Source organism: Phoxinus phoxinus, assembly GCF_949152265.1.
Source record: "Phoxinus phoxinus genome assembly, chromosome: 17".
Taxonomy (NCBI): domain Eukaryota; kingdom Metazoa; phylum Chordata; class Actinopteri; order Cypriniformes; family Leuciscidae; genus Phoxinus; species Phoxinus phoxinus.
In genome coordinates, this window is record NC_136892.1 from 2,798,847 (window position 1) to 2,817,621 (window position 18,775).

An 18,775-nucleotide genomic window follows, 5' to 3' on the forward strand; every position below is an offset into this window, starting at 1 on the left:
TTAACTTACGAGTAGCTTGTAGCTTGTCAAACTACAGTTTCAGAGTAGCTTCCCCAACACTGGTTATTATGTAGGCCTGTAGCAATTTTGTATATTTGAAAGTGAACCCTAATGATAAAACATCATGATGAGGTCTGAATACAATGAATTCAACCATTTTATATAAAGCCGCGTTTCCACCGAAATTACCCGGAACAATTTGTCCCAGGAACTTTTTTCCCAGGAACTTTTTTTGCCCCAGACCGGTTACTTTCTGCGTTTACACCGCGGTCTAAAGTACCGCGAAGATTATAAACTGCGCGCGACTGCTCCTCCCAGTCTGCGACGGACAGTAATCAGTTTTGAGCGCCACATTTATAACAAGTATGGAGGAGATTCAAACTGTGCTGCAGTTGTTTGTGATGTATTGCGGAATTTGCGGACATTGAATGTGAGATGGCTGGGACGAACGCGCAGAAAATGTCCTGTTACACAAATACGCGTAATAAAGCCTGAACCTCGTCGTCGGTCCAGTGTTTTTTTTAATAATTAAATTCCATATTTGCAGACAGACAACTCTTAATGCATGAAGCCACGAACCGCAATAGATTTTTTAAAATGCCGGTTAAAATAGAATGCTGCGTGGAGTCCTCCAGTCAATATGCGGCGTGAATACAACCAATCAGCACGTTCAGCGCACAAGTCCCACCCCCGAAAGTTCCTGAACTTTGAAAAAGTACTACCTCGCCAGCAGGGACTTTCTGGGGGGGAAATATTTACCTGGAACTTCATTTAGACCCTGGTTCCTGCGGTGTAAACACACCGAGTTCCAGCCCAAAGTTCCTAGTTCCTGGGGAAAGTTCCCGCGGTGGAAACGCGGCTTAACAGAACCCGTATGCGCGACCCACTGACACACTTCAGTACATAGACATGCTTCAGTACGTGAGTGACGAGTGTGTGGGCGTGGCCATGGTCCGCGACGTCACACATGTGGGCGGGGTCTTCCGCGTGGGCTCAAATACGCGGGCGGAGTCAAGCTGGTTCAAACACAGACTCTGGAGTAATTGTTGGCGACTTTTGTCTTCATTACATCCCCGGAAGGTGATTCTTTCTCGATATTCTCTGCTACAAAAACTTGTTTGACGTCTGTTGGTCTTGTATAGGGCTTTGAAGTGTTAGTAGAGAATTATTATTTTTTTTTAAATCTGTGTTTCGTTGTCGTGTAAGGAATGCGCTTGTTTTTTCCAGACATGGAGGAATGATTTTCTGCACATTTATGCAGTGCAAGCCAATGACAGAAGCTGTGTTTCCTTTTGAAAAGGTAATTTCTGTTCCAAAACTTTCCTTGTCTTTGTTTACAAGTGCACGCAAAGCGACCCGCCCATATCCCTGTGCTTTTACTTTCACATCATCTCCCAAATCGTGTGTGTGTGTGTGTGTGTTGAACAGTTCAAATAGCGTGCATTGCTCATTTGAGTAAATTCCAGCACGAGTTAATAAGATGTAGACATTGATAGTAAACAGTACTGTGCTTTAGGCCTGATGCTGGGACCATTTTGCATTGCATAGACCCCAACATCAGCTCAAAGACGAGATAATGCACTGAAATGTTACTAAAGTCAAGTCCCCTTCATTTATACAGCGCTTTTAACTATATAGATTGTCTCCAAGCAGCTTTACAGTGATAATAGGACATTACAGTAACAGAGACTGTTTGGCTTTACAGCGGCTGTTGAATAAAGTTATTGTCCAGCTAAAGTTAGTTTTGATCAATTCACTTCCATTGTTAAGATCATTAGTTATTAACTTCCACAACACCGTTCTAACAGAAAACCCTTTTCCCAGAGAACCCAGAACACACACACACACACACACACACACACACACACACACACACACACACACACACACACACACACACACACACACACACACACACACACACACTCAGCCTTCCTTGCTTGAATGAATCCCTTTGGATGACACTGTACATGTCTTTCTCAGGCTTTACTTCCCTTGGAGAGGTTTTGATACGGTCATGAAAGCCCCTGGCGAGGAAGAGGACGGGCGTTTGGACACACTGCTGTCCAACACCCTGGCCCGAGAGAGGCGTCTGTGGAGGACGCCGGCGCTGAAGAGCGGATGCATTCAGGTGGAGTGTGTGTGTGTTTAACTGGCTTCATTTGTTCCGTTCGGACCGCATCTGAGGTTTCCCTCATTAAAAAACATTGTTCCCTTCATCTCAGTGGTGTACACACACACACACACACACACACAAAACTGGGCTTTGTTTGGTTGACCCCACATTGGAAATGAATGGGAAAGGTGAAACATTTTAGTTTTTTTTAAATGTATAAAATCAATAAATCCAGCATAAATCTGAACATTTTCGCACTGAAATAAAGGCCTGGTACTAGTGCATAAATGCAATGTGGAATGAACACACACACACACACACACAGCGTTTGTATAGAATTTGGCATAGAAAATCAGCCACAAATGCAGATATGAAGGCGTAAGACCTAAAACACATAAATGCACACACACACCGTTTCATGCATGCACACACACAAACTTTCACATGCGCTTGCACACACAACTTCTGTTAATTTCTGCTTTTTGCCATTGGTTTTATATATATATATTTATATAATTTTCCTCCTAAAGTTAGCTTTTTTCTTTTTTTTTTACATTTGGTTTATTGAAATTATTCAAATACAGACTGTTTTTTTTTTTTTGGTGTGTGTGTGTGTGTGTGTGGGGGGGGGGGGTGGTTATATTTTTGCTAATTTATGTGGCATTGCAAAAATAGACACTTCAAAACACCACAAATTCTAACCTTTCACAAAAATACTGATTTTTAAGTATTACTGATTTTATAATGTTCAAATGTATATATTCACAAATATATATTAATGTTGAGCAGTTATCATATATAATAATATGAGCAGTTGGCCACATCCAGAATAATTAATGTATCTCTGTGGCCCTCTGCTGGATATATATGGTCAAAACACATTTCTAAAACTGTAATTCCTACAGGTTTTCACCAGAAGCTTGTTTCCGCCACCGAATAAAACACTTCAAAAGATAATTGCGACTTTTTATCTCAATTGCGAGTTTTGACTTCATTTGTCAGAATTGTGAGATATAAACTCTCAATTTTGACTTGTTTTGTTTTTCACAATTGTGAGTATATCTCGCAATTCTGAGAAAAGATGTCAGAGTTGCGAGATATAAAAAGTCAGAATTGTGAGATATAAAGTCAGAATTGCGAGATATAAACTCTTATAAAAGTCTTTTTTCCCCAATTGGACTTTAAAAAAAACTCGCAATTCTGACTTTATATCTCGCAATTGTGACTTTATATCTCGCAATTGTGACTTTATATCTCGCAATTGTGACTTTATATCTCGCAATTGTGACTTTATATCTCGCAATTGTGACTTTATATCTCGCAATTGTGACTTTATATCTCGCAATTGTGACTTTATATCTCGCAATTGTGACTTTATATCTCGCAATTGTGACTTTATATCTCGCAATTGTGACTTTATATCTCGCAATTGTGACTTTATATCTCGCAATTGTGACTTTATATCTCGCAATTGTGACTTTATATCTCGCAATTGTGACTTTATATCTCGCAATTGTGACTTTATATCTCGCAATTGTGACTTTATATCTCGCAATTGTGACTTTATATCTCGCAATTGTGACTTTATATCTCGCAATTGTGACTTTAAAACAGTCATTTGGGAGATATAAAGTCAGAAATGCGTGTTATAAAGTCCGCTATAAAGTTATTGGATATAAACTCGCAATTCTGAGGGGAAAAGGCAAAATTTTTTAATTTATTTATTCTGTGGCGGAAACAATTCTCATAATATTCTGCCTGTAATGATGATCTAAATTAAATACAAGTCATTTCTGGATATTGATCTAGGTGTTAAAGTAATTTTTTCCAGAAAAATTTGATATTTCAAATGCAAAGTAATAGTGTAGTTAAATACATTTTGTGGTCAATGGAGAAAAAAAAAAAAAAAACACATATCCCCAAACGCAGGATAAAGTTATAGTTGAGAAGTAAAAAAAAAAGAATAGAAATAGCCTATAATTTGTCTTAAAGAATGTATTCTTCTTTTGTATATACAATCACTCAGTAAATGTCAGAAACCGATGTGATTCTGCTCCAGGGTTCAGACATCAGCCCAGCTCAGTACCACGAGGTGATCGTGTGGTTGCGTGACACGAGCGGCACGTTCCAGTTTTCCTCCGAGACGTTTGCGTTGGGAGTGTGTGTTCTCAACAGCCTGCTCGCGGCGGTCAAAGTAAGCGAGACCACCTTTACACACTTCCATCCGCCTCGCAGACGCTGGCCTCAGACTCTCTCTCTTTCAGACTCAGATGAAATACCTCAAATGCATGGCCATCACCTCTCTGATCCTCGCTGCAAAGGTCAACGAGGAGGACGAGGCAAGATCCAGAGCCACAGACACACGCCACACGACTGTTAACCATTGCAGTGCCTTTATTGTTGTGTTCTGCTGGCCAACAGGTGATCGCATCGGTTAAAGACTTGCTGGAGCAAAGCAGATGCAAATTCTCCACAGCTGAGATTCTCCGCATGGAGCGAGTCATATTACACAAGCTGCACTGGGACCTGTACATCGCAACGCCCATGGACTTCATCCACATCGTGAGTTGCAACTTGTTCGGATCAGAACTTAAAGGAACACTCACTTTTTTTTTTTGTAAATGGGCTCATTCTCCAGCTCCCCGAGAGTTAAACAGCTTTACCGTTTCGAATCCATTCAGCCGATCTCCGGGTCTGGCGGTAGCACTTTTAGCATAGCTTAGCATAGATCATTGAATCTGATTAGACCGTTAGCATCTCTCTCAAAAAAATTTCCAAAGAGTTTCGATATTTTTCCTATTTAAAGCTTGAGTCTTCTGCAGTTACATCGTGTACTAAGACCGACAGAAAATTAAAAGTTGCGATTTTTTCTAGGATTTTCCAATATATAGGAACAATTCTCTCATTCCTGCGTAATAATCAAGGAACTGTGTCGTACCAGCAGCGCAACGATATTACACACTTGGTGCCAGTGTTGCCAACTATTTTCAAAGGAAAGTAGCTAACGCCTTCCCTAAAACTCGTTAAATATCGCTAGATGACGTCATGCGTCAATTAGCATATTCATGACGTAATTGCGTCATACTTGCGTTCTGCTTTACTAATGTGTTTTCTCTCTAAATGAATGCTCACATACTGTATTTATTCGCCTATATTATATTATATATATATAGCCGAATGTAAAATAAAGCTGTTCTCATTTCCTATATAATTTTTTTTGTCAGACAATATGAATAGCTATGATATAGGCCTAGTAAATGACTACCTTTTTTTTTTTATAGGCCTATGTGGAAATTTATCTGAATTGAGAGTTCGGGAACCGGATGAACTAAAGCTCTGTGATGGTGCTAAATTATGGAGAAAGCAAAAAAATCGATAAAAATAGCAACAAAGGCGTTAAGTTGGCAACATGCGCGATTCACAGCGGAGGGGTGAAGATCTCCTGCTCTGACTGCGGCTGGGAGCGGCGGCTGCGCGAGGACTGGGCCGCCGGTGGGGCGCGGGTGAGACCCACGGCAGCACCCGCTGCTCATTGACATGAAAGCAAATATCGTTCATACTCTTCTCAGAGAGTCTCCAAAAGTCACCAATAACACCAGAAAAAGTCGTTAGATTTGTCACTAGTCGCTTTTTTGAAAATGTGTCGTTAGAGGGGTCTGAATACTCACTAAATATAGCGATAAAGGCGCTAAGTTGGCAACACTGCTCGGTGCCGGTCACGTTGGAAGTTACCGAGCTGGGGACTATTTTCAGGCGCTGTAATATCATTGCGCTGCTGTACGGCAGCAGTTCTTGATTATTACGCAGGAATGAGAGTATAGTTCATAGTCATATTGGCCTAGAAAACCACAACTTTTAATTTTCTGTCGGTCTTAGTACACAATGTAACTACAGAAGAGTCAAGCTTTAAATAGGAAAAATATCGAAACTCATTTTGTTTTGAGAGAGATTCTAACGGTCTAATCAGAATCAATGATCTATGCTAAGCTATGCTAAAAGTGCTACCGCCAGACCCGGAGTTCGGCTGAATGGATTCGGAAACGGTAAAACTGTTTAACTCTCGGGGAACTGGAGAATGAGCCTATTTACAAAAAAAGTGAGTTCCTTTAACGGTACAAAACAACACAGGAAAACATTAGGGTTGGGTATCGCTTGAGTTTGATCAGTTCCGATTCTTATCCATTCCTAATTTCGTTTCGAATAAGGTAAAACAAACTTTGGATATATTTTACTTTTATTCATTGTCTTATTGCAAATATCACTTGAGCTGAACTACCATCAATCAAAATCAACAGGCAGGAAGGTTTGCCTACGGTTTAAAAATACCATTGCAAAAACAACTAGCCTAACTTGTATACATTTTAAGCATTATTAAAGACAAGTAAATATTCAGTAATTAAAAAAAGAACAAATTAACAATCGCACAAATAAGATAAGATTGAAATAAACAGTGTTTTAAGATTTTCAGGTTCAGAAACTCTAATGAAATATAAAATAACACTGCAGTTTAAGAATAAAATATACATTAGAAATATAGTTATTCAGTCAAGAACAGCGAGTGAATTTGTTGTTTGATTAGTGTTATTATAGCAGGAATATTAGGGTACTGTCTCTTTAAGAGCTGCACGGATCCAATACACTGATACGCATGCGTTAACGTTCACTTAAGACATAACCGACTGTGTTTACGAGGATATTTTGACATATTTTTGTGACTATTTGTCCGTTCAAGCGGTTCTCGATACCCAACCCTAGAAAGCATACAGCCATTTTGATGTGCCCATTGCAAACATCAGCAGAAATTGACTTTTGGTCCTTGATATTGTGCATGTCTGCGTCTGTGTTCGGCCAAGGCACTGATCTGACTTTAGCTTTAGCAGTAAAGCAGATAGATAACCCTGCAAAACCTCTCCAGTGCAAATATACTCTCAGAAATCAGAGCCATCTTCATACTTCATCTTTCCTACATAGTGGGGTTCAGTTAAAATATCCAAAAATATGAGTTTTTAGCAGAGGATAATGTAGCAAAGAGTAGGCCGAGGCATTTAGCCCCGATCAGAACAAGTGTGTGTGTGTGTAGCGTTGCTGTTTGGCACACCACGGACCGCCATAACACCGCCAAGTACATGAGACCCCGATAAAAATACTTCTGTGGTTTTAAAAGAAAGTAAGATCCTGATTTCTGAAAACAAAAACAATCTTTTAGAAAAAATAATAAAATCTTTTTAAATATGGGAGGAACTCGTGAAACCTGGGCCTTATTTTTCCTCTAATCAAAATAATAAATGTGTTTTGGATAAAGAAAACCAAGCCTATTTAGGGACCGTTAAGATTTCTTTTGAGAGATGCCAGAATGAATATAATTTTCCTGGTTTTTGGTGTGATTAGCATTATAAGTGCACCTCAGGATCTAAAGTTTACCAGTTTTATCACTAGGAATTATTTTATAAAGACGCACTTTTAATTTTAAGGCAGTTGAATGTACATAAAAACGTCGGCATGCAGGATTCATGAAAAACTGTTTTTATGGCAATTGAGTATATTTTTCCTTCTCATTACTTTAATGTAAAAGTGATGGAAACGATATATATCTAGCAATATACACTGTAAAGCACTTGTGCTGCATTACTTCTGTCCTGAATAATAATGCCACAATTCAAAAGAATCTCAATGGTCCTAAAAATGCTTCATTTTGTTTATCCAAACCATTAAAATTAAAAAAAAAAAATTGTGAGATCAACCCATATTAAATATATCTATAACGCATAGAATAATGAAATATAATTGCTTGTGAAATTAAAAAATATCTAATAGCATAGAAAAATAAATTTCCTTAACTTTCCAAATAAATATCCATCATTTAGAATACCTTAAATATATATTACCATACAAGGTCCATGTGACTCATCTGTAAAGTGAAGACGCTCACGTACAGCCACAGATACAAAGGAAAGTCACGCTTCCACAGAGAACATTTAACGAAATATTCTATCATATTTATATATATATATATTACCCTGAACTCATGAAACCATCACATTATTCCTACTCGATCAAGATGCCTTATTCATTTTTCCAAAAGGCTGAACCTATAAAACTTGAGCATTGGAAGTAAACGTGAAACCAGAATCAGTCTTATTTACTTTCTTAAAGGGGTCATGACATGAGAAATCAAGTTTTTCTTAATCTTTTGACGTGTAAGAAGTCTTTGTACCATTAAAACATCCTGCAAGTTTCAGAAATTAAAACATCATCATTATAAATGAAGCATTTTTTTAATCAAGGTCCAAAAACAGCTCGTTTTGATATAGCGGGATCTGTGACGGCACATGGGTAAGTGCATTTGCATATCCCGCCTCCAGAGCTAGTCGCTGGTCATGGCCTATAGAGGGGGCAATAGGATAATCTTTTTTTTTTTTTTTTTTTTTTTCAAAGTCCACTTTTACGCTCCGTTTCCAACTGTTAAAATAAATAAATGGATTCTCCGAGAGCGATTTACAGACATCATCAGCGACTAGGCCACGTCGACTACTTTACTTTAATCGTATAAATGGCGACTTAAATCTAAAGTCGTTCAACTCTGTTCAGACTTCAGAAGATCTCCGCGTCAGAAACAAGTGGATGCTTTATTTTAATGGCGTCTCGAATCGCGTCACAGGATTATATATCTTAGCGTTTTGTTTTATAATTGAGACACAGCGTAATGGAGAGTTCGTAACGGTAAAGCGTTACTACGGTTTCCTATGGCGTGACGTTAGCCAATCATAAGTGGCGTTTACTGACAAGCCTTAAAGGAGCCGCGCCTTAAAAACTGATCATTTCAGACACAGGCTCAGAATGAGGGTTAAAATACTCAGTTTTCCACATATATATATATATTTTTTTGTGTGTGTGCAACAAATTTTAATAACATTATATGTGAAGCTCAAGGAATTAAAAGAAATTCCCATGTCATGACCCCTTTACACTGAAAAAGATTTTCTTACTCAGTATTTTTGTCTCGTTTCCAGTCCAAATATGTAAAAATTCTTTAATCAATAAGCGTTTACTAGATGAGTAAAATGACATTAGATAATGTCTTGTTTTCTGGGGAAATTAATAAAAATTTAGTTGCTTAAAAAGCCAAATTATCTGCCAATGGTATTAAACAAATAATCTAGTTTCTATTTGAATTAAGATTATTTTTCTTAGCCCATTGGCAAATTTAGCTTTTTTCTTTTTTTTTAAGCAACTCACTTAATTTTGATTGGTTTCCCATGAAAACAAGACATAATATCTAATGCATTTTTACTCCTCTAGTAAATGCATCTTGATTTTAAGAATCTTTACATATTTGGACTGGAAACGAGACAAAAATACTGAGTAAAAAGCATTTTTTTTTCAGTGTAATGCAAGTTTTCTGGTTTCATAACGCATAATTGCACAATATTCAAAGTTTTCATAATTCTCCATCGTTGACGATCAGTGTAATATCTTGCTTTGGGCTCATATTCAGCTCTGGAAAGGAAAGCCAATCAGGGACTCGATTCTCAATATGAACAACAACACCAAAACAAACAACCTATCTGGATTGGGATGTAGAAGAGACAGACTTCTGTTATGGAGACTACACACACACACACACACACACACACACACACACACACACACACACACACACACCACTCCTCTGTCCTGGTAGTGTTGGTGTGGTTGTTTAGCGCTGTGTTCCTCCTGCAGTATCACGGGCTGCTGATGTCCCGGGTCCCGGGTCTGGTGCGGGCCGGGTCTCAGGCCGGGTCTCAGAACAGGCCGGTTCTCCAGGCCTCGCTGTGGACCAGGCAAGCGCAGCACTGTATGGCCTGCCACCAGCTCTGGCAGTTCAAGGGCTCCATACTGGCCTTGGCCATCATCACTTTAGAGCTGGAGACACTGGCGCCGGACTGGTTCTCTGTTTTCACCGATCTGCTGAGGAGAGCACAGGTACTGGTGAAGCATGTCTGTGTCATCAACCTTCAAGTTTATATGCTTGATGGAATATTATGGGTTACTAGGGATGCACGATATATCGGCCACTAGGGGTGTAATGGTTCACACAATTCACGGTTCGGTACGATACACTTGTGTCACGGTTCGGTACATTTTCAATACAGCAAAAAGAAATGCCAGAGAAATTTCCTTGATTTAATTATATTTTTATTAAAACTAACATCATAAATTGTTTTTTTTTTTTCTTTTACTTTGAGCAATGATGGAGCTTTGCTTGACTTTTCTTAGGAGCAAATAAAACAAAACAGCTCCTTGGACAAAATTAAATGTAATATTGTAGTAGTTATAAACAGGTTTATTTTAGTTCAGATTAACATTTTGAGGGCAGCAATTGTATTCATAATGTCAAAATAAAACCGAGGTAATGTTACTTGAAAGCATTATAGCCACTATTCCTGCCACACTTCCATGGTTACAGTCAGTAGTGTTACTACAGTAGATCATGGTGAATGCTGCTGATCTGTGGACACTTAATACTTCATTCATGGCACAATGTTTCTTCCTGGTTTCCAAGTCAGCACTGTTTGATCCGTTAATAACGGAGAAATGTGAGTTTCTCACTAGATCTCGCAGCGATGTTGTTATTCAGTGGCGAATTAAAATCTTTACTGGATCTCGCTGTGTAGTAACAGTGTCGCTCGATCAAGATCGGCTCGCGCTGCATTGGTCCAAACACTGATAAACGGTCCGTCAACCACACAATAAAGTATCTCAGTTTCGTTCCGCTTACATCACAACATTGCCCGACATCAAATGGCAAATGTAGTCGCGCCAGCGTCTCTTACATTATGAGTGCGCTTGCCACGCGCAACACGCCTACATTTGAAATAACAATTTTTTGGTCGGCAGGAAAAATGATCCAGCGAACCGTTCGGTTTGAAAATGCGTACCAACCGAAACCGAAAGCCTCGTACCGAACGGTTCTATACGTGTATCGTTACACCCCTAACCGCCACCATATCGGTATCGGCTGATATATGTTAATTTAATATTATCGTTATTGGCCTGATAAAAAAAATTTGGCTGATATATTAAAGCCGATAATGTATTTCCTTCAGCTGAGACGCTTCAGATGCGCACTGCTCGACATGATGGTTCTGAATAGCTTGAAATATGACTGGAATCACTTCAAAAACAAAATTACGGTTCAGTGCAACATGAGCTTGTGTCTGTCATATCGGCTACATACAAATATTATGAAAACATTGTAATTGTGTGCTTGAGGACATTGATTTTATTGGTGAGATTTTGTTTAGTAATCGGGCTCTTAAAAATTATTTAAAAAAATAGATTTATCGGCCAATATATCGGTTATCAGCTTTGAAATGCAAAATTATCGGCTATCATATCGGCCTAAATTTTCATATGCGTCTCTATGGGGAACTGCTACTGAATGCACCAAATTTATTTGACTGAAACCTAAATGAAACATTTCATTCAGCTGAAGAAAATGTATTTAATAATAAATTCATTAATATAACTTATTCTTCAGCCAACCCTCAAATAATGGGGCTGTCAAAATGAATACGTTAACGCATGCAAAAAAAAAAAATTCAGTTTAACGGCTTAAAAGGTTTATTTCCCTTTATTTCAGGAAGTTGTTCTGTATCTGTCAGCGCTCCTTCTGATCAGTGGCTTAAATAAGGCAAAGTCCACAGTTTTTTTTTTATGTAAATTCATGTTCCAGTAACACTTAGTGCATTAATATTCATTTAATCTGAAAAATTTATAAATAAAATAAAACCAAAATGTTCGCCCACACCAATCAAGGCCTTAAAAAGCTCTGAGCTGAAAGTCTTAAATTCATATTAATTTTGGCAACGTTTAACACCATGACCGTCTACCTCAGTATTTTAGTCCGGCGTTCCAAAGCTAATATCTAAACAAGTTTAAATCAAGATATGTTTAACTGAGCTGTAAGCTGAAGTCTTGAAAAACTGAACAAAATTAAGTGAGTTTATGCTTATTGACAGATCTTTGTTCTTGTTTTATGAAAACGTCCCTTTGAATGAAGTGAATTTGTCTGAGCCCGTTGGCAGATGTTTCTTCTTTGATCAAAATAAAGTGAGTTTATGATTTGAATATTTCACAGAAATCAAGACTTTATATTTTGTATCCAGTACAATAATCCATCTTGATTTAAGAATCTTTAGACATTTGCACAAAAACTAGAGAAATACTGAGGAATAAAAAATAAAAAAATATATATATATACATTTATTGTTATTAATATTTTTTTTGCAGTGATATCAGACAACAAAAGATGTTTCCATATTCTGGTGGTTGAGTAGAGATATTAAAGCTACTTTTTTTGTAAAATGAATGAGAAAGTAATGGATATCTTTTGTGTTCTCTAAATGTAAATGTCTAGGGAGAAACACTTTATCAGCAACACTTCAGAGTATTTTTAGTATTGCAAAATCACATTTGTTGTTTGAGTTTTCTTATGAAAAACTCTGAGCATTATAGATTTCTGTTCTTTTCATATCAAAAGTAGTTATTTCTATTATTGGACGGTAGGCGCTACAAATAATGTTTATAAGAGTTTTGTTCTCGCATCAACTGAAAACGGCACACACTAAAACATCAACATGAAGATGTGAAGATGTGAAGTGTGTTTCAGACACCGATGCGGTCGAAACATGCCATCATTTCAACCTTATGTGACCCTGGACCACAAAAACAGTCACATGGGTCAATTTTTTGATATTGAGATTTATACATCATATAAAAGCTGAATAATTAATCTCTCCATTGATGTATGGTTTGTTAGGACAATATTTGTTCGAGATGCAACTATTGCATCTCCTTTAAAGTTGTGCATTTATGTTCACGATTGTGCTGCATTCACTCACACAAATACATGTTTTATATATTTACGGTAGGACATTTACTAAATATCTTCATGGAACATGATCTTAATATCCTAACGATTTTTGGCATAAAAGAAAAATGGATAATTTTGACCCATACAATGTATTGTTGGCTAATGCCACAGATATACCCGTGCGACTCCAGACTGGTTCTGTGATCCAAGGTCATGTATATATTATTTATCGCTCACTAAAATTTCAGTGCATTATTAGTAACTAGTTCATTATTGGACAATCCTACGCCTTTAACCACAAAAATGTCAAGAGAGAAGCAGTTACGAAACCAGTATTAGTTTCTGCAAACGCGTCTCTTTTTGAGGAAGCTGTCGTGTGGCTTCGTCAATGACAGACGGTTCATTTATGGGTCAGCAACAACTCAAAAGCTGTTTCCATCCAAAGTTGTGAATTTAACTTGCAAAATAGGGATGTCACACAAAACATTTTCGAATGAATCCGTGTTTCCATCCCATGTGTTCAAGAGAACGAAGTCCTGACTTCCTGGGAAATGTACTCAAAGTATCAGTAATAAAAATGCAAGTTTCTGTTTCCCTCCATCATAAACGAGTGTGTCTCGAGCGTCAGAGAAACTCAGTAAATGCTGTCGCGTTCAGATGCTGGTGTTCGGGAACACACTCGTGTGTGTGTGTGTGTGAGACGCTTCTGGAGGGATTACACGTGTGTGTGTATAGTGCATCATTTGGTCATCAGAATGATGAGTACATGCTAGCGATGATGAGTCGGTCATGAACGATTCATTCATTTTGAACGAATCTTTAATATGACTCGGGACTAGTGAGTGCCTCAGGGAGTGATTCGTTCATTTTGTGTTGAACGCACATGCGCAACATCCCATAGAGTTCTGATCTGGAAACAGAAATTATTAGTTCTTCTCTCGAGTCTTCGGGTCTGAGTCTTTTGTTATTTTGTCACGTGATGAACGAATGACTCGAACCTGAAGTCGATAGACTCAAACGTGAGCTAATCAGTTCTGTATGCGGTACTACAGACCATAGATGTACATAATAAAGGCTAGATGTCTTACGGCGCAGTCTCGAATGTCATCACCCGGCGGCCATCTTGTCACAGGCAAGCTTTCTGTAAGGCGAGTGATCCTCACGAACACACACTCTTATCTCGCTGAAACCTTGACGGTTTGGTTTCTTACAAACTTTATTAACGTGGCTATAACTCTGGATGCTTGAACATGTTGAAATATGAATAATTATAATATTATATAAGTATGCAGTGTCATAACTACTCCTCTTGACGTTTATAACAAACACCCCGTTTGAAAAGCGGTAGAAAATTGAGCAAGTCATGGTCATTTAAAAAGTACATGCACCATTAAAACAGTGTTACGAGTGAGCAAGATGGCTGCCGTGTGTGGACGTCGACCTCCATTGGCCAGCAGCGCGGACGAGACATCTAGCCTTTATTATGTATATCTATGCTACAGACTGCGTAGTTTACCTCCCCTCCCGAAGCCGTTCGTTCATCCCGTGATCCTCATAACCGGAGCTAACACACTGCATGTCCTGAAGACCCGGATGCATGAATTAATCGTTTCTGTTTCTCATAATCTGGCCTCTTCCTTGCATTGCTAATTTGTTTCTTATTCTAAATGCGATCAACATTTGATGTGTCTGGGGAATTTGGCTATGAACATTTTAAATAAATTCTGCTGAAATGATCGGAAGAAGATTCGTTCATTTTGTTAAGTGAGATTCAAAGATCCGGGCTTCCCACTACTAGTGTATGAATCTGATAAGGGTTTATGACTCCGCATCGGCGTCTGATGCCCGTGCTCATGAAAACCGGCGTCTGAGGAAGTGTCTGGTCAGTGCTGTTGTACTTCTGGCATGGTGTTTTTTTTTTTTTAACTCATGCATGTTTGCATTTTCTCTTTTATAGATTTATAAGCATCTCTGCATTTCAATGAAGCATTTTTTTTTTGTGCAATATCCCAAAATTTGCATAAAAATAGGTGGCCATTGGTCAGCTGGTTAGTCCAGTTATCCAATCACAGCCTTTGCTGAGGCAAAATTTTGTTGAATTTATTCTGTAGATGTGTTTCCATTGTAGTTTATCCACGTCGTCTCATCAGATGACAAATGTACGGAAGAGGATTCGGGCCAAGCAATAATAAAAAAATAAAACCATCTCGAGATTAAAGTCATTATAATGCGAGATTAAACTCGTTAAATTTCGAGAGGAAAAAGTCAAAATACAATCTTGAGAATAAGCGTATTAAATATCGAGAATAAAGTCGTCGTGTTTCAAGAAAAAACTCAAAATACAAAGTCGAAAAATACAATCGGGCAGCAATGCAAAGGTTGGTAGTATAATGCAGGTAACCATGGAGACAGTTTTGCAATTTAATGACTTTATTTCTCGAAATTTAATGAGTTTATTCTCAAGATTGTATTTCAACTTTTTTTCTAGAAATTTAACGAGTTTAATCTCGCATTATAATGACTTTAATCTCGAGATGGTTTTATTTTTTTATTATTGCTTGGCCCTAATCCTCTTCCGTACATTTGTGTCCATCTCAATTTGAGTGCGTTAAAAAAAAGATTCAGAAATTCCAAATATGTGCATAAAAAAAAAGCACTCAAATTGTAGTTTATCCACGTCGTCTTATCAGATGAAAAATGTATCCATCTCAATGGAAACACATTTACAGAATACATTTTTTTTTTTGCCTCCGCAAAGGCTGTGATTGGATAACTGGACTAACTAGCGGACCAATGGCCACCTATTTTTATGCAAATTTTGGGATATTGCACAAAAAAATGCTTCATGGAAATGCAGAGATGCTTATAAATCTATAGAAGAGAAAATGCAAACATGCATATGACTGAACAAACACTTCATCAGCCAAGTTCACAGGAGCATTTGATTGCGTTTTATTTTATTTTTATGCACATTTTGCGAATTTCTGAATCTTTTTTTTTTTTTTTTTTATCAGAAATTCGAAAAATGTGCATAAAAAAAAAGATTTTCTAAAAATGTGCATAAAAAAAGATTCAGAAATTCAAAAAATGTGCATAAAAAAAGATTTTCTAAAAATGCATTTTTTTTTTAAATCAGAAATTCGAAAAATGTGCATAAAAAAAGATTTTCTAAAAATGTACATTTTTAGAAAATCTTTTTTTTATGCACATTTTTTGAATTTCTGAATCTTTTTTTATGCACATTTTTTGAATTTCTGAATCTTTTTTTATGCACATTTTTAGAAAATCTTTTTTTAATGCACATTTTTCGAATTTCTGAATCTTTTTTTTTATGCACATTTTTTGAATTTCTGAATCTTTTTTTTTTATGCACATTTTTAGAAAATCTTTTTTTTATGCACATTTTTCGCATTTCTGAATCTTTTTTTTTATGCACATTTTTTGAATTTCTGAATCTTTTTTTTTATGCACATTTTTAGAAAATCTTTTTTTTATGCACATTTTTTGAATTTCTGAATCTTTTTTTTTATGCACATTTTTAGAAAATCTTTTTTTTTATGCACATTTTGAATTTCTGAATCTTTTTTTTTTTTATGCACATTTTTAGAAAATCTTTTTTTTATGCACATTTTTTGAATTTCTGAATCTTTTTTTATTTTATGCACATTTTTAGAAAATCTTTTTTTATGCACATTTTTCGAATTTCTGAATCTTTTTTTTTTTTATGCACATTTTTAGAAAATCTTTTTTTTTATGCACATTTTTTGAATTTCTGAATCTTTTTTTTTTTTATGCACATTTTTAGAAAATCTTTTTTTTTTTTTCATGCACTCAAATGCTCGTGTAAGCGTGGCTGATGGCGTGTGTGGTCCATCATCTGCATGCTCTTCTCTCCAGATCTCCAGCACAGAGCTGATCTGCTGTAAGGAGACGGTGGACGAGTGTCTGACGGCTCTCCAGCGCTCCTCTCCCAGCAACACCGTCTACATCCTCGACTCCTCCAGCGTGCTGGCCTTCAGGCGGCGGGAGCGCGGCGGCCACGAGGACGACGACGACTTCTACGACGGCTTCTGGTGCCTTTACGACGAGCGGCCGTCCATGAAAACAGGAAGACGTGATGGACTGCAGGATATGATGTCGTCCTGTCCGCCGCTGCTCCATGAACCGTGAGGGGTGGACGCTGGGAAACGACGGCCTAGGCACTTTTCTGTTCCTTTTTTTACCAAACCTTTGTGCAGCACTTTGATCGTATTTGAGATTTCTTTACATTAATGTTTTTTTTAAATCTTTGTTTTATATTTATGCGTCTTCATACAAGCTATTCAGAAGCAGAATTATGGTGCTTAAACGCAAATCTTTTTGTTGGACAATCCCACACACAATATCCGGTACATGAAAATCCTCACGGTCGCTCTCTGGGATTGGTTCATTCCGTAATGAAGTTTATGCTTTATGGTATTGGTCGATATTGACATTTCATATCTTTGATATTAATGTGAAGCGGAAATAACGTTCTATTCAGACATTACTTTTCTCGTTTTTATCCAAAGACTCCTCCTCCCGACCCTTTTTAAAGGCAGCTACAGATACTAAATTCCTGTTCCTCCTAAATGAAACATGGAAATTTTCTTTTCTGAATGGGACTACGTTTATTTTGTAAAATCGGCAGCTTTTATTTATGTTGCTTGGAAAACCGTGTCCTTCTATGCAATAAAACAGACTGTTGACACTACACGTGTTCTTAGTTTTCTTACTGTGTGTAAAAAAAAAATGCTCAAGTAAATCATTTTATCCCTTAAAACTCATCTTTGATCACCAAAATTATATATTTAAATGTTTTTTCCTTGAAAAAAAGCCTTAAAATATCTTGAATGTAACTCGACACCCTTCTCATTTAGTATGCGTGGTTCTATGAATATGCAAATGAGCCCCGCCTCCACTCACTCACTCAGCTCAGAGATCCACTGGTTGACGATCACACGTTGATCTGATTGGTTACAAGGTAGTTTGTGACGTCAGAAACTTTATTTTTTTTTAAATCAAAAGTTAGTTTTCTTTCCGTCTGAGCAAATGTGTCAAAGCATTATACAGGAAAATAGTTTAAAAGTATGGGACACCAAAAATATGAAAATTCTGCCATTATATACTCGCCCTCATGTTTCAAAACTGTAAGACTTTCTTCTGTGAATCAAAATGTGTGTATATATATAAATAAAAAAACACGTTTGAATTTTTATTAAATTAATACAGATTTGAAATGAAAAGAGGAAATTTAATGAGTTTAATTTTGACTGAAATATCCCTTTTAATAGTAATTTGTAAGAGCAAATGTGACTCATTTAAAATATTAATTCATAATCTTTTTATTAATTACATTTTCTTCTAGAATTACCTTTTTTTTAATCAAGCTTGTATGTTTATGTTCAGTTATTTCATTTTTAATGGAAAATGACCTATTAATTGCCATTAAAGTGAAATTACTGAACTTTAATACAAGCTTGATAAAAATGATCATTCTAGAAGAAAATGTCAGATGGCACTTAGAGGCTTTTGCATCTGAAATCTTCATATATATATATACATATTACTCAACTCACTGCAGTTCAAATGTTTGGAGCTAAAAATATCTATTTATGTTTAAAGAAATTAACACTTTTAATCAGCCCAAGGATGCAATACATTGATCAAAAGTGACACTAAAGACAATGTTAGAAAATATTTCTATATTAAATAAATACTGTTTTGATATGTTTGATGTTCAGGTTATTGTACATATTAAGCAATGCTTCTTCCTCATAAAAACA

At 36.9% G+C, this 18,775-nt stretch overlaps 1 protein-coding gene across 1 annotated transcript; it reads left to right on the forward strand.

Moving 5' to 3' along the window:
• The first annotated feature begins 932 nt into the window (after window positions 1–932).
• Window positions 933–17,788, forward strand: ccni2 (cyclin I family, member 2). The gene is made up of 8 exons (XM_079585053.1): window positions 933–1,080; window positions 1,228–1,300; window positions 1,984–2,131; window positions 4,176–4,310; window positions 4,381–4,455; window positions 4,538–4,678; window positions 9,836–10,078; window positions 16,869–17,788. Exons 3-8 carry the CDS (start codon window positions 2,018–2,020, stop codon window positions 17,139–17,141), a joined length of 981 nt encoding a protein of 326 aa, XP_079441179.1. The 5' UTR covers window positions 933–1,080; window positions 1,228–1,300; window positions 1,984–2,017; the 3' UTR covers window positions 17,142–17,788.
• Window positions 17,789–18,775: the final 987 nt, after the last annotated feature.

Bases quoted from the DNA above. Each gene is read 5' to 3' on its own strand.
- ccni2 (XM_079585053.1), top strand. From the start codon at position 2,018: ATGAAAGCCCCTGGCGAGGAAGAGGACGGGCGTTTGGACACACTGCTG. The intron at 2,132-4,175 runs GTGGAGTGTGTG...ATTCTGCTCCAG, and splicing joins TGAAGAGCGGATGCATTCAG to GGTTCAGACATCAGCCCAGC. The intron at 10,079-16,868 runs GTACTGGTGAAG...TCTTCTCTCCAG, and splicing joins ATCTGCTGAGGAGAGCACAG to ATCTCCAGCACAGAGCTGAT.